This window comes from Mytilus trossulus, chromosome 9 (assembly GCF_036588685.1).
Source record: "Mytilus trossulus isolate FHL-02 chromosome 9, PNRI_Mtr1.1.1.hap1, whole genome shotgun sequence".
In the NCBI taxonomy this organism is placed as follows: domain Eukaryota; kingdom Metazoa; phylum Mollusca; class Bivalvia; order Mytilida; family Mytilidae; genus Mytilus; species Mytilus trossulus.
Genome location: NC_086381.1, coordinates 52896989 through 52919221, shown reverse-complemented (window position 1 = coordinate 52919221; position 22233 = coordinate 52896989). Strand labels below are relative to the sequence as shown.

Below are 22233 nucleotides of genomic sequence, written 5' to 3'. Positions count from 1 at the left end.
GCATATAAATAAATCATGAATTGTAGATAAAATGTGACCTAAAGTCTTTAATAAGATAGAGACAAAAAAGACTTCTCGAGTTCTCTTGTGTGTTGTAGGATCTGAACTTGACCTGGAGGGGAAAATTTCCCGAGTTTACACAATGCTTCCAGGATACTGTGTTGATCTGGGTACCAAGTGGATGGTTGTGGCTAGCTACTCCATTTTATCTCAAATATTTACTGGTTACAAAGTCTGTCAGAGGAAAATGGTCAAGTATCACCTACCTTAAGATGGTTTGTATGGTTACTTTATTTTGATTTTAATATATTATGTACACAATTTGTACTACATTGTTGTCCGCAAATGTTAGTTTGGAAAATATACACAAAAGTGTTAATGATAAAAACATCTGGATCTTAAACAGTAACTTTTTTTTTCTTTCTGAGTGAATCTTAAATAATGTAACAACATTGTAATGTGTATTTTTCACAGAAGAAATAACATAATTTGTATTGTCATTGAGAAAGCACAATGCAATTTGCCTTTTAATTGAGAAATTACAATGTAATTTGCATTGTCATTGAGAAATCACAATGTAATTTGCCTTTTCATTGAGAAATTACAATGTAATTTGCATTGTCATTGAGAAATCACAATGTAATTTGCATTGTCATTGAGAAATCACAATGTAATTTGCATTGTCATTAATCATGTTAATGAGAAATCACAATTTAATTTTCATTGTCATTGAGAAGAAACAATGTAATCTGTTTTGTCATTGCAAAGAAACAATGTAATATGCATTGTCATTGTGAAGAAACAATGTAATATGCATTGTCATTGTGAAGAAAAAAATGTAATGCATATTGTCATTGAGAAGAACAAATACAAGTTGTTTTTTGCTTTGTTGTTTGGGGAATACTCTTAATTTGTCTTACATTACAAATTACATTGTTGAATTTCAATGATGATGTAAATACCATTGGTACTTATTTTTGTGACTTTACATTTTTTTTGTATTGTCATTGAGAAGAAACAATTTTATTTACATTGTCATTGAGAAGTTACAAAATAATTTATAATTAAGTGCATAATAAGAGTAATCCCCCCAAAAAAACAAAGCAAAATACTACTTTTTAAATGTAAATGGAATTCAAAGGATCTTTGTTTTAAATTTGTATTATTGATATCTGATTAGAGTTTAAAAATTAATATTTATGGATAAATTTCCTATGAAAATGTAAAATATATTTAATCTTATATTGTTAGCCATTACATTATAAGATTTATAAGGAATTGTAATGAAATTTATAACAATAAATATTCTGCCCTTGAACGAAGGCGTTAAGGTAGATCAACACATGAGGGGAAAAATTATCACACAAAGGTGCAGGTGATAATTTTTTTTTTCAAGGAACCTTCACCCTAACACTTTCATTTAAGGGTAGTATGTTTTTAGTAATCATACTGAATACCTTATGATTTAAGTGTGCACTATGTTATAAGAAGGACAATTGTAATATAATAAAGTCATAAATTAGAATAGTTTACTAATAACAACAACAAAATGACTGAAATGATGTAGAAATAAAAATCATTAAACATCAACCCATGAATGGGTGTGAATTGTTTTAACTACTGTAAAAACTAATTTTATCACATGTTACTATGGGTAGTGGCTTATGAAATATATTGTGATCTGCTAGTTTCCACAATCTACAAATTTTAGTACCTAAAAAAAATAAACGAAACCAAAGTTTTTACAATAATTTTTTTATACCCATTTAGATATTTGCTCTCATTATGTTGGTACTGACAGCAATCAATATTGTTTATGCTGCTATTGATCTGAAAGCAGAGTCATCATACTGGAAAGCATCCTTAGTTGGTCCTGTGATTGAAGCAGCCACAATTGTAAGTTCATTAATATACTGTTAACAAACTTATTTTTGTGCATACTTTATGTCACGTTAAAATTTTAAAAACTGATCCTATATTTTTATTGTGTGATTGATTGAATGATGTTAAATGCAAATTTCAGCACAAGTAGTCTATTTTGTGGTGGTCAATTTATTATTATTTAGGGATGCCATGGTGCCAGAGAAAACTACTGACTATCATAAATACAAACTCACAAAATCAGTTTTGACATGCAAGGGATACATTAGTTCTGCAACTTAGACCAATTTGCCAGCTAGGCCCTTATATATTATGGGATGACTGTAAACACACATAAATAACTTATAATTAAAAGAGTTTTTGTTATATTTTTTAGCTACTGGTGATATTCTATATTGCATTGGAAAGACGCAAAGGTTTTGTGACGTCTGGTGTGCTTTTTATTTATTGGACAGTTGCTATATTAACCAAAATCATTCCATTCTACACAAAGCTTCTAAAAAAGGTATTGCAATATTTTATTGTCTTTCGGTCCAGAAATCTTTATTTATTTGATTTACTTCAGAGAATAATGAACCTGGTACCAACACATTCAGGACAATATTATATAGGCAAGAGTTTTGGTTCTATTCAGAATTAATTTGAAAAATTTGAAAAATTTGAATATCACTTTTGTCTTTTCTCTGAAATATTATTAAATCAATTACAAACGAAAGTGAACCAACACCTGGTGAGTCTGTAGTACGGTAGAGTCCATAAAGTTGATACCTGAGGGTATGCAGGGTGGTTATGATAAAAAACATAAAATGTAGAGAGTCTTATAACAAGGACTGCTGCAGAAATTTAATGATCGATATAGGAAGATGTGGTGTGAGTGCCAATGAGACAACTCTCCATCCAAATAACAATTTAAAAATTAAACCATTATAGGTTAAAGTACGGCCTTCAACACGGAGCCTTGGCTCACACCGAACAACAAGCTATAAAGGGCCCCAAAATTACTAGTGTAAAACCATTCAAACGGGAAAACCAACGGTCTAATCTATATAAACAAAACGAGAAATGAGAAACACGTATATATTACATAAACAAACAACAACTACTGTACATGTTTCGGTGCCTAGGGCACAGTCATCAGGATAAAAACATTACATGAAATCATGTTGAAGTACAAAATCGGGTTGTTAAAATTAAAACGTCACAATGTTACAATGGTAAGTAAAGTTATTAATAGCAACGTACTGAAAGTGAAAGGTCATTGTAAGTATATGTAAATAAACTATAAAAAGAAATTAAAATAAAAAAAAATGTTTTTGTTGTGAAAATGTTTGTTAAAATTATTCTGCCGACATGTGTTTGTCCTCTTGCATCGTGGAAAGAATAATACAATAATTTGTCAGGCTGTGTATAGACTGTATAGGTTGTGTGGTCTGAATGTTCTGTTAACTTTCCCGAAAATAGACGACATTTTATCAGCAATTCTGTACCAATTCAACTGGCTTCCCTTGGCCAGAGGTACTGCTTCTAATCACGTCAGGAATGCTGTAGAATGTTTCGGTCGCCAAGAGTAAAGGACAAAGTATGAATATCACTAGTCTATGTTGAATTTAACTATGTGTTCGTTCATCAAACTATCTGGAATGGCCAGTAATCTGTAAAAATGGTTGTATCTCGAGGGTTGTATGTTTGATTAACATATTTTCAGGAGCATCAGATTGAATTTGAAGAATACAGAATCGGGTGCATTTAATTTCAAATGAATTCTGTTAGAGAGAAATAAATAATTTACTAACACTGTTCTTTTCCTCCTTAAGGCTTGTTTTGGGTTAAAATGGTCTGTTATTATCTATTTCTTTTCTTGTGGTTGATGGCAGCATTCTCGGAAGGTTCCTGTGGGTGCCTCAATAAATTATTAAATGTACATTGGTTTTCCCGTTTGAATGGTTTTACACTAGTAATTTTTAGGGCCTTTTATAGCTTGTTGTTCTGTGTGAGCCAAGGCTCAGTGTGGAAGACCGTACTTTGACCTATAATGGTTTCCTTTTATAAATTGTGACTTGGATAGAGAGTTGTCCTATTGGCACTCATACCTTATCTTCTTATATCTATATAGAATAAAGTTGCATAAGAAGTAATGGGAAACAAGAAAGTTCTGAGATGTATTTGTGTGTCTATTTGGTTGGTGATGTTTTTTTCATTTTTGTGTAAATATTCCTTAAATATCAACATTTATAAGAATCCCAGTTATTGAATTATTAAGCCAAAACAACATTTTAGTTAGAAGTAGTTAACGCTATAGTTTTTGTAATTTAATAATTAATAGGCAATTTCTTTTCGATACACAGCTGCACTAGAAATGAAAATAATGGTGAAAAATATGTAGGTTTTTTGCTCCAGATTTAGGAGATATATCCTCCATCATGGCATATCAGGAGTCTGATCTTAATACATTTTGGAATTCTTCAAAAAACAAATCCAGCTTATAATTTTTTTTTGAAAGTTGATACCTTACCCTTCCGGAGCACCTGAGATCACCCCTAGTTTTTGGTGGGGTTCGTGTTGTTAATTCTTTTGTTTTCTATGTTGTGTCATGTGTACTATTGTTTTTCTGTTTGTCTTTTTCATTTTTAGCCATGGTGTTGTCAGTTTGTTTTCGATTTATGAGTTTGACTATCCCTTTGGTATCTTTCGTCCCTCTTTTACATATTAAGACTTATGTTGCTACAGAGTTACTGGACTTGTATATTTGAAAACATGTCTGACTTTAACTTTGATCTAATGAAAAAAAGTACGAAAAATTAGTTAATTGAAAAGAGGGAAATGACAATGATAAAATTACCCAAACAACATTCAAATAAAATTCATTAAAATTCTATTGCATTGAGTAATTTGAGAGTCTAAAACCCCTGGTATGCTTGAGACAACTCTCCACCCTGAGTCCAAATGACATGGATATTAGCATTAATACATATGGTAGGTCAACCTTAGGTCCTCAACGATGAAAAAAACCCATATAGTATAGTTAGCCCTAAAAGACCTGACATGAAAAAAGTGAAACAATTCGAAGGAAGAAACAAATGATCCAATTGATAACATTACAAAATCAAAAAAAACATATATGAAAGACATTAACAAGGAATTGATTTACAGACTCGAGACTTAAGACCAGCACTTACAGAATGTGACAGGATTAAACATGTGTGTAGCCCTCAATGCTCCTCTAAGCTGGGACAGTTAATACAGCTCAAAATTAGAATAAACTGTAAAAATCAGTTGAAAATGGCTTATCTGTTTATGATTAAGATACATGTATACAAGTTTTCCTTTAAATTATTAAGTCCAGATCAGATGCATACAAGTACTAAATGTTATTTTTCCAGGATAAAAAAGAAGATACAATATTTCTAAAGATCTATGTATATTTTGGATTTTGGCTTTGGGTAATAGAATTGATTTTACATAGTATAGCAGAAAAGTTACACCATAACAGGGTATGTTTTTAAATATATTATTTTAAAGCAATTTAGTTAACCTTTTTTGATATATGTAGATGCCTTATGAATACAGGCAGACATTTGGTGTGCAGAATATGTCTGTTTTTTGTTTCCCTTAAGAACAGTTAATATGAAAATATTGGCTGCAAGATTTCAATTTCATGAGAAAAATGGCAATAATATTTATATTGATTATTTCTCTCCAAGCAGATTTTTTTACTCTACTCCTAGCCTGTGACCTGGATATTAGGAATCATACATGAAGGTAATCCTAAGGTCTTCAACAATGAGAAAATCCTTGCAGCATGTACATGTGTGGAATAGTAAAATTAATAGTAAACACTGTACAGTGAAAACTCTTTTTAGAATGATGCAAACAAGTGATGATGTTTTGAAAAGATCGCTTTGATGAATAAGCAATCAATTTATCAATCAAATATAAAAATATTGATTTTTATTGTTTTTATTTCAACTACAGGATGTGTGTCCAGAACAAAAGGCCTCATTTTTATCTAGAATTACCTTTAACTGGATAACAAGGTCAGTAAACACTTTTATTGTTAGTTATAATTCTGAAAAACTGCATATTTAACATAAGAAACAACAAGTCATTTGAAAATAGCTACTAATCAAGGATTCAACACTTTATTTTCTAAAAAAATTTGCTTCATACATTTATATTGATAATTGTTTTTAGAAAAATTACATTTTGAAAGAAAACAAGTTTATGTACATGTATGATAAAATGTTTTTTGTTATTGTTTTCTACAGTTTAATGATACAAGGCTATAAAAAACCTTTGAATGAGGATGAAATGTTTAAGTTAAATGAGAGAGACATGTGCAAGGTGGCATACCAAAGATTTTTAAAGAATTGGGATAAAGAACGCATTAGTGCCTCCAGGTAAATAGTCTGTTATTCTGTAAATTAGATGCATTTATTATTGAAATTTTGTCATTAAAGATTAATATGTGATTTTAATTTTTGCAATATTGAGAAAAATCCTGTTTAATTTATATAAAAATTAAAAAAAAACGAGTTTTAACTAATGCGATTATCCCCCTGTCACATTTTTTGCATCACAATTATTTCTGAATTAAGTATAAGAAAACATAATTTCTGATAGTACTTAAGAAAACAAAGACATGAAAATTTTCATGTATAAGATGTTAAGCAGTAGCATTTAGCTTCAATCAATATTGCTTTGGAGTACAAGAAAATAGGAAAAGAGTTCCTCAAGGGTCAATATTTATGACTTTAATATATGACATTTTTACAAGTATTCAACTTGTTAATGTGAGAGGGAAATAAGGCATCTTCTATATAACTGGATTTGGTTATGGATAGGATGGCCTTTTGAATAAACACATCATAGATACCAGGATTATAATTTTAAAAGCTTATAAGACACATGTTTCATCTATAAAAGACTCATTAGTAATGCTTAAATTCCAAAAGTTAAAAAGGCTTATTAAAGTAACAAAAAAAATTAAGGGATTTTTCAGGAAAGCTATAGTCCCATTTAAATCACTGAAATTAAGGTATATTAGAATTTCATTGTTTTTATATTGTGTGCCAAATTTAAAAAGAACAATGAATTTTGCAGGCTTGGCCAGTCAGGATCATCCCGTAGGTACAATCTGCAAGATGACATGTCTGAGTCTACACCACTACTTGCTCCTAAGCCAGTGATAAAAGATCCAAGTACTAAAGAGAACAAACGATCCTTGTTCAGAGCCCTTGCCAAAACCTTTGGTCTAGAACTACTGCATGCACATGTTTTCAAGTTGATATATGATATAACTATTTTCATTTCACCTATACTTCTGAGGTAAGTGCCACTCAGTTTCATCAATATTTGTCAAAACTAAGAGTAAAGGTATGATAATAGAAAACTATGATATACTACTTAGTAGATCATGATTCTGTCCTGAGTTCTTCTGTTTTATGTCTTTTTAAAGTTTTCATTTAAGACAATTTAATAGACACATTATTCTTGTTTAACAAATTGTTAAATCTTTTGACGTCCCATTTCTGCAACTATTAATAATACTAGAAAAAAACCCACTGTTGACATGTGCAGTTGGATTTTTTTTATTATCAAAAACTGTTCAAAAAATTGAAATGTTGTATCAACAGAAGAGTTATAGACTATGTAGAGACAGGACAAGTACATGTATGATACATGTTATAAATATTTTCTGTTTGCGTTTTTTTTTCTAGATTTTTAATTGCCTTTAGTAAAGGGTCAAAAGAATCAGATTCAACTGAATTCTCACAACCATGGAAAGGATATATGCTAGCAGCAGGTTTCTTTGTGACTATCCTCATCCAGTCCATAGCATGCCATCAACAGTTCTACTGGGGGATGACCTTAGGAATCAGGGTCAAGGCTGCATTGATGGCAGCAGTTTACAGAAAGGTAAGTGGCAATACTATGATTTAGAAATGAATGTGGGTTATAGCCTTCCTCTTTACCTAAACATTTGCAAACATCTGAAATAAAATATGGGTAATGTACTAGCTTGTTGATACAGAGGGCATTACCACAAAGGCCTTTTCACACTTTAAAGATAATTTTTTTCTAAATTAGTATCTAAGCATCTACAGAAAAAAATACATCTTCTCAAACTTGGAAACTTGATTGTCTCCCCTTGTTTGAATACACATCAGCTCTTTTGGAGTACAAATACTGTTCAAAATGAAGGGTCAATTCCTTTTTTTATTTCAGAAAACTAAAACTAGACCAAGTGTTTTTTCACACTTATTCATTTAATGTATTTATAGGCACTGACATTAACCAGTGGAGCAAGAAAAGAGTCAACTGTCGGTGAAATTGTCAACTTGATGTCCATTGACACACAACATGTCCAAGACAATATTAACTACCTGTGGGCCCTTTGGTCATCACCGTTACAGATTGGTTTATGTTTATACTTTCTCTATCAGACTGTGGGAGCATCAGCTTTTGCTGGATTTGGAATTCTTATTTTACTTCTTCCAGTAAATGGAGTTGTCATGGGTAAAATTCATGGTCTTCAGGGAGAGCAGATGAAACAGAAAGATAATCGTGTCAAATTATTATCAGAAGTACTCAATGGTATAAAGGTAATTTATGTACAGAGCATAGCAGACCATTTGATATTGAATGATAGATTTATAAAACAAGAAATGGCAATTAACTATTAAAGTCTCCCATACAATTTTACATAAATGCTTCTTATTTTGTGTTTGTGTTCATCTGAATTAAAAGGATTTTATTTTGACTTCTTGATTCAAGAGAGGGATGCAAATAACATGAAAGATTTTGGGCAGTGTGATTAGGCAGTTATTTAAAGACCAGCATTACAGAACCTCTTCTTTTAATGTAGAATGTGGCCCAAGAAAGTTTTTGTCGAGCATGCAACTTTGTTGCAGAAAGCACGACATAGGGATAGTGATCTAGCAGCAGCAGCGGGGGCAGTGTTAGCTAACTTCTTAAAAGCTTTATATTTTAGAAGTGGGTAAACCAGGATGATTCATACTTTGTATATAGATGCCTCATGTTACGAACTTTCTGTCAGTCACATGTTCAATGTCCTTGACCTCATTTTCATGGTTCAGTGACTACTTGAAAAAAAAGTTATGATTTTTTGTAATGTAAAATTCTCTCTTATTATAAGTAATAAAATAACTATATTTTGTATGTGCGTACCTTGCAAGGTCCTCATGCCCGTCAGACAGTTTTCACTTTTCGACCTCATTTCATGGATCAGTGAACAAGGTTAAGTTTTGGTGGTCAAGTCCATATCTCAGATACTATAAACAATAGGTCTAGGATTATTAAAGAAGGCGAGACATTTCAGTGTGTGCATTCTTGTCTTGGTTAAAGTTGAGGTCATGTGACAGTTGTAATAAAGCTTTATATTTAGGACTATCAACATATTATCAATGATTAGTAAAGAAGGTGAGACATTTCAGGGTGTGTCTCTTGTTTTCATGAATTTCAAGGTTTCAATAAATGGTGTTTTTTTCTCAAAATAATTTGAGCACTAATCTAAGATTCAAGATGACAAAACTCCACAGAATAAAGTTAAACATTAAACCCCATTTGCTTGATCATAACTTTTTACAGCTTATTTTCACCTAAAATTTATGTAAAGGGTGTATTGAATTAACATCAAATCAAAGGGAGATAAACGATATCAAACTCATAAGTTGAAAATTAAAATGACAACACTATGGCAAAAAAAAGGTATAAGACAAAGAGACAAACAACTGTATATATAAACAAAACCCAAGATCAAAAACTAAAGATGTTTGTTATTCACCATATTCATATGAACCGCCTTACCGATATTTTATTACCACTCGTTGTTAACTGTTTATTTACCTTCAGATCCTAAAATTATATGCCTGGGAGATGTCATTTAAAGACAAGATTGCTGCTATCAGAAACATAGAACTGACTATACTTAAAAGGTCGTCAATGCTTAGTATGATTTTCTGGTTCTCCTGGGGTGTAGCTCCTTATCTGGTAAGTTATAATTCAAGTGATATTGAAATCTAAATAAGATTGAAGCTCAGCCTACTTTATTTTATTCTGGTTTCCTAAATGTTTTATAAGAGAAAAGTGAAAATCTTATACAATGTATGTATAAATATTACAGTTTAAACACACACAATAAAGCAAAGGAACAGTGCTTTAATTGCTGTTCATCATCTCAAAGTTACAATAAGGCCTTTAACATGGAGCAAACAAAATTTTCACCTTACTGCAAGTTTAAGACAGACCCCAGTACCCACTAAAGGAATTCTTTGCAAAAGTTATGTGGATAGACTTTTTAAGATGTACCACCGCCTATTTGGGCCCAGTCAGAAAAGAGCATATATTTTAGTAATAAAGGTATCAGTCTATTCAGATGAAAAGTGAAGTACTGCTGATTCTTTCTTTTTTCATTGCATTTAGTATTCAGTTTGATAGCTAAATGTTTTGAACACTTATTTTTTTTTTGAAATAAAAAAATTAGTCATTCATCTATATTCAATGAACTTCAATCTCAACGTATGCGGGATTCATGTTTCCCATTTATTTATTATTTTTCAGGTATCCTTGGTAACTTTTGCTACCTTTGTGTTTCTATCCAAAGATCATTATCTTGATGCTGAGACTGCTTTTGTTGCTATTTCCTTGTTCAACATTCTAAGATTTGCCATAAACTTTGCTCCTATGGCTCTTACAGAAACTATAAAGGTATGTGACTTTGTGTGCAGAAAAGTAGTAGAACACTTTTTTTCTCAATAGTAATTGTGTCACTTGGATTAAACCTTAGTAAGTTTATATTCCTGAAAACAATAGATAAAAATCAGAACAAGAGAACCATGTTCGGTCTGCATTGCTCTTTAACATTATACTTTGTTTGGCTTTTTTAACTTTTTTTATTTTGAGCGTCACTGATGAGTCTGGCACATATGGCTCAAATACAAAATTTCAATCCTGGTATCTATGATGAGTTTATATACTTGTATGAATGCTATAACTAAGTTAGTTTACTTGCTTAATTTTTACTATCTTTCGTGTAGCTTCTCTGTCTTACATCAATATCTACATTTTTTTTTTGATTTTCAGGCTAGTGTTTCAATAAAAAGGTTGAATAAGTTCTTAAGCCATGATGAATTGGATACTGACAATGTATTCCATGATTATTCCAAAGGTACATATTATAACATGATTTAATTCTGTTCTTTATTGTAGTAAGGCAGACCAACTAGATTCAAAGTTGACTAATTTGAAAATAATAGAAACTTCAATTTTTGATACTGGTAATGTTGTTCTTCATTACAGTGACTTGACTGTTAGTGTTGCTATCCACCAATTGCAACTCATTCAAAATTTTGACCCAATTGCAATTTGTTTTATTAAACCAAATCGTTCAACTGGTCAGAATATTGAACAAATTGTTCAGTCAAAATGTGAAAGTGCAAGGTGATAAAATAAAACATACTTACAATCCTATAAGACTTTAACTCCACTTTTATGATGTTGTGAAAATTTGAGTCTATCAGTTTGTATAGGTATATTATAGTCATTACCATGCTTAAGGTGAAATTGTTTATTTTGAATAGCTATAAAAATGTCCAAACTAAGCTTTCATATAGTTTTTCTTTCTAAAAGTATTCTATATTCATAAGAACCAGATATCATTTTAAATAAAACATCATATACTCAGGAAAATATGTAAGAAATAACAATATGCTATTGATAAGTTTTCATGGGGAGAACCTAAAATATTAATCTTTTGAATTAAGACTTTTTGAAAGAAAAAAATATTATCTCCCCATGGAAACTTCCTACAAACATATTGCAATTTTACACATATTTTACTGAATATGAAATGTTTTAATTCACACAATGTCTGATTCTTAAGAATATAAAAGACTTTTCGAAAGAAAAACTATATGAGAGCTTAGTATGGACATTTTTACAGCAATTCAAAATAACAATTTCACCTTAAGCATGGTAATGACTATAATATACCTATACAAACAGATAGACAAGATTTGTCACAACATCATTAAAGTGGAGATAAAGTCTTACAGGATTGTAAGTATATTTTATTTTAACACCTTGCACTTTCACAACCTGACTGTGGTTTTCTACAGCAGTTGGTTCAAATTTCTGACCAGTTGAACAATTTGGTTTGATAAAACAAATTGCAATTGGATCAAAATTTTGAATGAGTTGCAATTGGTGGATAGCAACACTAACAGTCAAGTCACTGTAACTTGAAAATATACATCTTTAAGTCAAGATGAAGTAAATTTATTAAACTTGTTTGGAATAACATAGATATCCACGTCAAAAATCCTCTCACCAAAATATGAAGATTCCTTGCGGAACAATTTATGAGGGAAACATTTTAAATTGTTGGTTGCTAATTTAGATTCCTTGATTGTCATTTTAAATTTTACTTCTATAAACACTGAAACATGCTGATCATCAATTTCAAATAAATCTGATTTTTAAAATTCTTCATAATTAGATTCTAACATTTTCATAGAAACTTTCAATTTCTGCTTTTCTGGGACCCTAAAAAACCTATAAAATTAAAATTCTAGGAATAAAAAATCTATTAGAAGTAGCTTTATAGTGTTTCACTGCTGAACGAGTCCTGTCTTTTTAAACGTTTTTTAGTTATATAGATAAAATCAGCAGAAAATTTCTACTTTTTTTTATATAATTAATGAATAATCATTAATATCTTACACCATAGATGATGCCATACTTGTTGAGAATGGAACATTTATGTGGGATCCAGATATAGGAGAATGTTTAAAGAAGTAAGTTCTTTCATAATGTGAAAGTAATTTTTGAGTTAATGCCCTTAAGTTTGTGGTTTTATCCTATTAGAATGAATTTTACCAACACCATTGTACTACATTTTTTTTATTTTTTATTTGTCAATTTAAAAATAACTTTTGCTTTTACAATAATCAAGGGACATAATTGTTTTCCAAGTGACAGTACAGCTTGAATTAATCTTTTTTTCAATCTTTCATAAGAAACAGAAGGTCAACCATTATTATTAGATAGTTAGGATATTTCTATTACCCACTTTATATTAACAACTTTCTGACTATAGCAATAAGCTGAACATTTTCATTTGATAATGGATTTCAAGAGATTAATTTTAACTAGTATTTTGACCAATTGCCATAGTGCAAGGTCAAGTAAAAACCACTTAGAACAGTAACATTGACATTCCATTTATTAATGTTCTTCACAAGTATTTCTAATTGGCTGATTATAACTACTAAAAATGGTGTCATATATTTTTAAGTATTTGAAACCTCAAGATCATATGCATAAATTTATTTTTCAGTATAGACTTGTCTGTTCCAGAGAAATCACTTGTAGCTATCGTTGGACAAGTTGGAAGTGGTAAATCCAGCTTAATGTCTGCTATATTGGGTGACATGACTAAAGTTAAAGGAACAGTCAATGTAAAGGTATACTATATTGCCATGTTATTTTTGAAATGAAAAAAAAACCCCACAGAAATATTGGAATAAATAAAACAAAGTAACTTTTGATACTAGATGTACATGTATATCTATGGATTTACTTTTCTGAATAAAATTGAGAATGGAAATAGGGAATATGTCAAAGAGACAACAACCCGACCATAGAAAAAAACAACAGCAGAATGTCACCAACAGGTATTCAATGTAGCGAGAAATTCCAGCACCCGGAGGCGTCCTTCAGCTGGCCCCTAAACAAATATATACTAGTTCAGTGTTCATGAACGCCATACTAATTTCCATATTGTACACAAGAAACTAAAATTAAAATGATACAAGACTAAAAAAGGCAGGCTCCTGACTTGTGACAGCGGCGGGGTTAAACATGTTTGAGATATCTCAACCCTCCCCCTATACCTCTAGCCAATGTAGAAAAGAAAACGCATAACAATACGTACATTAAAATTCAGTTCAAGAGAAGTCCGAGTCTGTTGTCAGAAGATGTAACCAAAGAAAATTAACAAAATGACAATAATACATAAATAACAACAGATAACTAGCAGTTAACTGACATGCCAGCTCCAGACTTCTATAAAACTGACTAAAAGATAATGATTTCATGATATGTACATCAGGCACAATCCTTCCTGTTAGGGGTTTACTATCATACCATCATAACATATATGAGAAGAACATAACCCATGTGAAGAGTGCCAGGAGTAAAAAATTGGGGGAGCTAAACAACTGTTAATACAATACAGGGATTCATACAGTCTAAGAAAACAATCTGCTTTTTGAAGCAAATTCTTTATGCAGGATCATCAGCCTTAGTCATCATAAAAATCTACAAAACTACAAAAAATAGTAGAGAAGTTATAGAAAAACAGGAGGATTTAATTTTTGTAAAAGCTACTATAATTTACTTCAAGGCATATGATTCTTTAGGAATAAGTAGATGTGAGCACACAATGTTAATTCACAAAGTTGTTTTAATAATTCAAAAACTCATTTGGTGCTATAGCTATATTATTCTTCTACAATTTTATATATATATTTTTCAAATTGTCCTTAGTAAAATAAAATCTTGTTTTAGAACATTTTTTGTTTCATTACCATGATTACAGGGAGCTGTGGGATATGTACCTCAGCAAGCCTGGATACAGAACTGTACTTTACAAGATAATATTTTATTTGGTAATGATATGGAGCAGGATAAATACCATCAAGTGATTGATGCTTGTGCGTTACAGCCTGACCTTGACATCCTACCTGCAGGAGATAGCACGGAAATAGGAGAAAAGGTAATTATACCCCTGCTTTGAAAAAATACCCCTGCTTTAGAAAAAGTAGGGTATACTGGTTTACCTTGTTTCAGGGTTTATATGAGACAGATATACTGTGTGATACATTTTCAGATTCATTACTCAACAACTTCCTGTTTACCTTATACTTTTAGCAGGATGGGGTATCATTAGTGAGCAGTAGCTCACAGATTCATTTATTCTATGATTAATGATGAATTTATATACACATATTTTATTTACATTCTACTATTAATTAAACAACTAATATGTAAATATAATAATATTTTCAAGAATGTCTAAGAATGTGGATGGCGATTAGAATTTGGATTTCATTTGGTTTTTACTGTATTGCTTCTTCTTCCACTACTTGAAGAGGGGGCCTTGAAGTTAATTTCTTGTGCCTCTTTCATCATACATCCTGGATTTACACCAGTTAATAAATCACCCTCAGCACAGCAACCTTTACGAACTTACACTGTTGTAGGAAATCCCATTTAAATTGTCAAATATCATTGGTTCTTATTATTTATATTTTATATGACAGGGTATAAATTTAAGTGGAGGACAGAAACAGCGTGTCAGTTTAGCCAGAGCTGTGTATCATGACACAGATATCTATCTCCTTGACGACCCTCTCAGTGCTGTGGATTCCAATGTTGGTAAACATATCTTTGATCAGGTCATTGGTAAAGATGGCCTTCTAAAAGATAAGGTAAAGTTCTGTTAAAGCTATGTGAAGTGTGGCTAACATTAATTGCATTTTGTAAAATGTGTATGAATAATAAAATATGTAGGGTATATTTCAATGAAACGTCAACCCAACCTTAAAAAGAATACATCTTATTATAATAATCCTAACTCTTTATAGCCGTGCAAACAACAAATAACAGGACAAAAGTGATTAAATTCCATCTGTGGAGTTGTAAGTTTATTTTATTACAATCCAAACATAATTCTCGCATCAGTACATTTACGCCAAATGCAAAACGTGTGTGATAAAACAGACAAAATGGCGGGTCTTGATCAAAACATTGTCGAAGGAGGCCCAGAGCTACAAGATATAATAGACTTTAATATGGACAAAGTTTATAAAGATTACCCAGTGCAAATGTTTCCAAAGATCCTTCACAAACGAACGGGTAAAGCAAAAAAGTGCTTATTTGAAGATATAGATATTAACCTTTACGAAAAAGAAGCCAGAATGATCACCTTCTTCACAAATCTAGAACGCATTCACCCATGGATTAAAACCCTTGATTTATTCTATTACGATCACATGGGAAATAATGATAAATTTGACATTAAATGGTATGATGTACCGACAACTTGGTCCGACCCTAACAATAACAATAATTCAATAGTCATCGAAATATTGGATAAGGAACAAGCATTGCAGTTCAACATAACATTCTTCGTTACAACCGGGACAATCAGGGTTCAGGGATCTAAGTTCATGACCTTTGTTCATTCTTACTTTCCTGTCCTGACACAAATCTTAGCCAAGGTGATTGATAATGCTACATACACGACACATGCTACAGTAGAGGAACAGTTTGACCTAGATCAAACCTTAAAAGATGTAAACGACAACACAATTTCATCCAAGCTTGATGATTCAATAACATCTATCAAATCCACAGTACACCAGGATGTGCATGAGCGCACAAATACACCTACCGTTACATGTAGCAAGTCTGAAAACACAAATTTAGTGGACCACTTTTGTCGTATTGAAAAAACAATAACTGAGGCGATCATGCAAACAGCAAGCCAACAATCAAATGATTATACCAAATTGATCACAGCAATCACCACTTCTTGTGAAACTCTAACTACCATAATAAAGGCTAACCCTAGAGCTAAAGACCAATCTGAGGTTACCTCTCTTCAAAAGACAATATCGACACTTCGAGATAGGCTTTTACATCTAGAGAACCAACTAAAAATTCAGGATGGTAACATTCAAATAGAAAGATCAAATAATGAAGTAAACATCAAAAGTTTACAATCACTGCTTGATGAAACAAGGAAGCAATTAAAGCAATCCTGTGAAACTTCCCAATATGAATTCAATCAGTACACCGAAAAAGTAAAGGCGAAAGATGAGGAAATACAGCAATTAACACAAAATATCTGTATACTGAAAACAAATCTGGACACAGCCCAGGATGAAGTAATCCAACTTAAAAATCATATTGCTGCCCAGCTTGATGCTAACATGGCTAAGGAGACATCTAGTAATAAGGCAGCAACTAATCAACAGCAACATAGGAATGACACACAGAGCAAACCGAAAGTTCTTTTTCTAGGAACATCAAACATTAAAGCCATTAACGAGGCTAAGCTGACTACTGCAGCTACTGTGGAAAAGGTAGTGAAATATACATTAAAAGAAACAGTAGCTTATGTCACTTCACATGAAGACCGACCAGATTTGGTTGTACTGCACTCTTTAACAAATGACTTGAAACATCTTACTCCACAGCAATGTATTGATGAACTTGATCAATTAATATCTTTAATTCATGACAAATGGTCACTTGCTAAAATTGTCATTTCTTTAACTACCCCAAGAAAAGATGATATTGGGTTTTTTACAAATGGCCAAATCATAAATGCCTTAGTTAAACAGTCAGTTATTAGTAATGAAGTCACGAGTGTGACATATTGTGAACATAGTAATATGCTGTTACAGGGAAATCCCATCAATGAGTTATTAGCTGATGATAAATTCCACTTATCTACAAAAGGGGTGTCTATTTTGGCCAGTAATATTAAAAAAGCAATACATTGGGCCCTTGATATTCCTATGCCTACCCAGCAAAGAGGGCGGTCTCAATCCAAGGGGCCAAGAGGTAAAGGTAGGGGCACAAGAAGATAAACTGGAAATAAGCTTGCTTCAAATATCAGTCAGTTAGTTGGTTTGCTTTTTTTTTTTTTTCTCATTATTTTAATATAAAAAATATTCACAGGGGAACTATCAGAGATTGTTTCCTCTTGTCTCTTGTTTATTTGAGGGGGCACTTACATATACATGCACAACAGCTACTTCACATGCACATAATTTCTAAATATTGAATAATATTATTATATCAGGGTATTGTTGTTGTTTTTTTTTTTAATATTTTGTATTTGTTTTGTTTTGTCGTTATTTTACATCTTACCTTGCTGCAACTATGTAACAATTAGCTATCAAAACTTTTGTGTGTGTATGCATATGTAGTATGCTAGCTACAACTCGTATATATATAGTGTTACGAATTTGCAGTTTAAGAAGGTTATAATAGTTCTACAGTTTCCGATATCTCTATTAGTTTCCCATATCATCTTATATCGTTGAAAACTGTATCTAAAATCATCCCTTTATCCTTGGTTGCTATCAGACGCTTTACCTGTATAATTGTTGCTAGGGTGCTCTCTTCGAGGTCCGCGTTTAAAGTATAAATAGTGGGTAGCTATTCAGTTCTAATGGTCATTTGTACCGAAGACAGCAGACAGTTTAAACATCGGATAGGTTGGAAAGAAAGTAGTGAATAGCAGGCAGACGGTTTAGTTTAAGTAAAGTGAAGTGCTTGGAACCTGCGGAAAGAAAACAGAAAGGGCTGATACTGTTGGTTCGGTACAGATTGTCCAAACAGGGCTGGTGCTAAGGTTTTGCGTCTCACATCTCTCACTATTGCAGTGACTGTTTGCTGACATACCATGCCTTAGTGCTGCCCTGTTGTTCAGACAGTTATAGACATGTTTATTAAATAAAGTTTTATACCTGTAAGGTTTCAGCCTAGTTTGATACATTTCAGTTTCAGTCCGTTTGATACTTTAGGTTCCAGACAGGTTTCAAACATTTTGGTTCCAGACAGGTTTCAAATATTTAGGTTCCAGACAGATTCCAAACATTTAGGTTCCAGACAGGTTCCAAACATTTAGGTTCCAAACATTTAGGTTCCAGACAGGTTTAAAACATTTAGGTTCCAGACAATGGTTTGAAACCGTCTGACCAGCTGTTTCATACATTTAGGTTTCAGACCAGTTTTATACATTTAGGTTTCAAACCAGTTCTATACATTTATGTTCCAGACTATAGTTTCAAACAGTTGATTTAAACAGTATAGGACAGAAAGGGTTTTAAACTGTTTTAATTCAACAAGTTCGGGTTAGGTTGATAGGTGTTGAAAATCGTTGTATGTAGTTAAGTATTTGTTTCATATTTGATAGTGATAGTGTAACTTTTTATTGACTTTAGAACTTTTGAATTGCTTTTCAAATCCAGTGAAACTGGTACAAACCCGAGGATAAAAACATCTAAACGTCCCCGCCCGGTTACACGTTACAAATGGTGGCAGCGGTGGGATTTGTCGAGCATTTCTGTTTAGTATTTTGTGATTGTCTATGACTGTCCGTCCGTCGGATGGGGACGTTAAATCCGAGGTCCCGTGTTCAGGAAGTACCACGTCTTGTGCACGTTAAAGAACCCTTTACAACAACTCTTATTGAGGGGTCCATAAGTGGCCTGTTGTGAGGCAAAATTGTTTTAAACCTGTGTTTGGCAACATAACTTTTCAAGTGGTATTCAAAATAGAATATTTGAAACAGTTTTATCTGGTCAAAATTTAATTTAAGTTCAGTATTCAGTTGCTTGTACAAATGTGAATAAAAGTATGATACTAGTATTTGGAAAATAGAAACTTAGCTAACAAAACAGAAGGAACATGCTAGACGAACGAGGCTGACAGGAACCCCAGTACTGTGAGTAGGCTAAGGTACCCCTAGGTCTGACGCTTGTCGACAATTTGTTTTAGGAAAGCCATTAGTTGGTTATCATGGTATAACCCTCGGTGTACAAACAGTTGCTGGGAGAGATATTCTGCGGAATGAGTGGATACATTGAGGTTTAAAGTAGAACCTTGGTATGGTGTCAGCTAGTTTTAACGAGAACAGTTTTGATTGTGTTTTGATTAAGTCAGTGTAAAATTGTAAAACTCATGCGAGGACGCATGAAATCGGAGGCGTGGGTAGTGTTACGAATTTGCAGTTTAAGAAGGTTATAATAGTTCTACAGTTTCCGATATCTCTATTAGTTTCCCATATCATCTTATATCGTTGAAAACTGTATCTAAAATCATCCCTTTATCCTTGGTTGCTATCAGACGCTTTACCTGTATAATTGTTGCTAGGGTGCTCTCTTCGAGGTCCGCGTTTAAAGTATAAATAGTGGGTAGCTATTCAGTTCTAATGGTCATTTGTACCGAAGACAGCAGACAGTTAACATCGGATAGGTTGGAAAGAAAGTAGTGAATAGCAGGCAGACGGTTTAGTTTAAGTAAAGTGAAGTGCTTGGAACCTGCGGAAAGAAAACAGAAAGGGCTGATACTGTTGGTTCGATACAGATTGTCCAAACAGGGCTGGTGCTAAGGTTTTGCGTCTCACATCTCTCACTATTGCAGTGACTGTTTGCTGACATACCATGCCTTAGTGCTGCCCTGTTGTTCAGACAGTTATAGACATGTTTATTAAATAAAGTTTTATACCTGTAAGGTTTCAGCCTAGTTTGATACATTTCAGTTTCAGTCCGTTTGATACTTTAGGTTCCAGACAGGTTTCAAACATTTTGGTTCCAGACAGGTTTCAAATATTTAGGTTCCAGACAGATTCCAAACATTTAGGTTCCAGACAGGTTCCAAACATTTAGGTTCCAAACATTTAGGTTCCAGACAGGTTTAAAACATTTAGGTTCCAGACAATGGTTTGAAACCGTCTGACCAGCTGTTTCATACATTTAGGTTTCAGACCAGTTTTATACATTTAGGTTTCAAACCAGTTCTATACATTTATGTTCCAGACTATAGTTTCAAACAGTTGATTTAAACAGTATAGGACAGAAAGGGTTTTAAACTGTTTTAATTCAACAAGTTCGGGTTAGGTTGATAGGTGTTGAAAATCGTTGTATGTAGTTAAGTATTTGTTTCATATTTGATAGTGATAGTGTAACTTTTTATTGACTTTAGAACTTTTGAATTGCTTTTCAAATCCAGTGAAACTGGTACAAACCCGAGGATAAAAACATCTAAACGTCCCCGCCCGGTTACACGTTACAATATATTATATTATATGCATAAATATCTGTGTGTTTATGATAAAACATTGTTCTATCAGTTGTGAAAATATTTTTAGCATTATTACTTTCATATCACAATCACATGTACATGTAGCTAAAACCCTAAAATTTTGTAGTATAAAGATATTGAGTTAGGATAGCCAGTATCTCATATTCAAATTCCTTATTAATATCTAAAATCATTAAAACAAGTTATTCAATATATATATACAATTCAAAATTTATAAGATAGAATTAAAGACACTCTTTTATTTTGTAAAATGACTTGTGATAATTTATCTTCCATTAAAATGGGCTTCTGGAACGTGGGTGGTCTAAAAAAAAGACAAAACAACAAGATTCAAGACCCCCTTTTTTTGAAACATATAGAAAATCTAGATCTAGTGTTCCTTGCTGAAACCCACTTGGGGTATGATTCTAATATAACTAATATAGGGTCATTCCATTGTCATCTTATTTGTAGACCTGTAACTAAATATAACAACAGGCATTTTGGAGGGCTTGCAATACTACGCAAGCCCTCACTAAAGCAACATGTGAAAATTCTAAAATCAACTATCCCAGATTTTCAGTGGGTGAAATTAGAAAAACAATTCTTTGGATTTGACAAAGATCTTTTTATATGTGTTGTGTATAACCCACCAGAGGGGTCATCATATTCCAAAGGACTTGACCATGATATTCTTACATGTTTAGAAAAGGATATTGCTTCCTATCAAAAACAGGGTAATATATTATTGTGTGGGGACTTTAATGCCAGAGTGGCTTCTGATGCAGATTTCATCATAGATGACAGTAATAATCTTTCTCCATTATATCAGTCCTATTTCAGCGATAAACAAATTCTTGAAAGAAGGAGCAAAGATGATAAACTTGACTCAAGGGGCAGGGACCTGCTTGACTTGTGTATTAGTAACCAAATAAGGATTCTAAATGGTCGAGTTCTTGGTGACACCTTTGGTGGTCTAACATGTTATACACCTAATGGAGCTAGTACAGTTGATTATGTTTTAGTGTCGGAGAGTATCCTAAATCAAATTTTGTATATGAGGATATGTAATTTTATACCAACACTATCAGACTGCCATTGTTTGTTAGAATGGTCATTGTCTGCAAAATATTGTTTAAAAACTGATTGTGATAGTGTTAATACTCATAAAATGTCACCAGGTTTCATATGGTCAGATGACTCACCAGCTCTTTTTCAAGATGCCCTTTTTACGGCAGAAATTCAGCAGCGACTTGAAAAATTCCTTAAACTTGAGCCTATCAATTCCCAAAATGCAATTGATAGCGCATCTCTAGAATTGACAGACATTATTAAAACTGCTGCCAATATTTCCCTTAAAAGGCGTAAAGCCCAAACGGGTAAGGGGGTTAAACACCAAAAGTGGTTTGACTGTAATCTTGCATATTTGCGAAAAAACCTATTTAGTTA

General features: G+C 32.4%; 1 protein-coding gene across 2 annotated transcripts in view; it reads left to right on the top strand.

Moving 5' to 3' along the window:
* The first annotated feature begins 1783 nt into the window (after positions 1-1783).
* The window catches only part of LOC134683105 (multidrug resistance-associated protein 1-like), a 41837-nt gene continuing 21387 nt past the window's right edge, over positions 1784-22233 (top strand). For both annotated transcript variants that reach the window (XM_063542190.1, XM_063542191.1), the window contains exons 1-15: positions 1784-1896; positions 2258-2386; positions 5262-5372; positions 5854-5915; positions 6147-6278; positions 6982-7206; positions 7599-7797; positions 8163-8483; positions 9754-9891; positions 10462-10608; positions 10984-11068; positions 12629-12695; positions 13238-13364; positions 14501-14677; positions 15225-15392. In XM_063542190.1, the coding sequence (XP_063398260.1) occupies positions 1786-1896; positions 2258-2386; positions 5262-5372; positions 5854-5915; positions 6147-6278; positions 6982-7206; positions 7599-7797; positions 8163-8483; positions 9754-9891; positions 10462-10608; positions 10984-11068; positions 12629-12695; positions 13238-13364; positions 14501-14677; positions 15225-15392 (2199 nt within the window). In that variant the 5' untranslated portion in view covers positions 1784-1785. The remainder of the gene's footprint in view (positions 1897-2257; positions 2387-5261; positions 5373-5853; positions 5916-6146; positions 6279-6981; positions 7207-7598; positions 7798-8162; positions 8484-9753; positions 9892-10461; positions 10609-10983; positions 11069-12628; positions 12696-13237; positions 13365-14500; positions 14678-15224; positions 15393-22233) is intronic.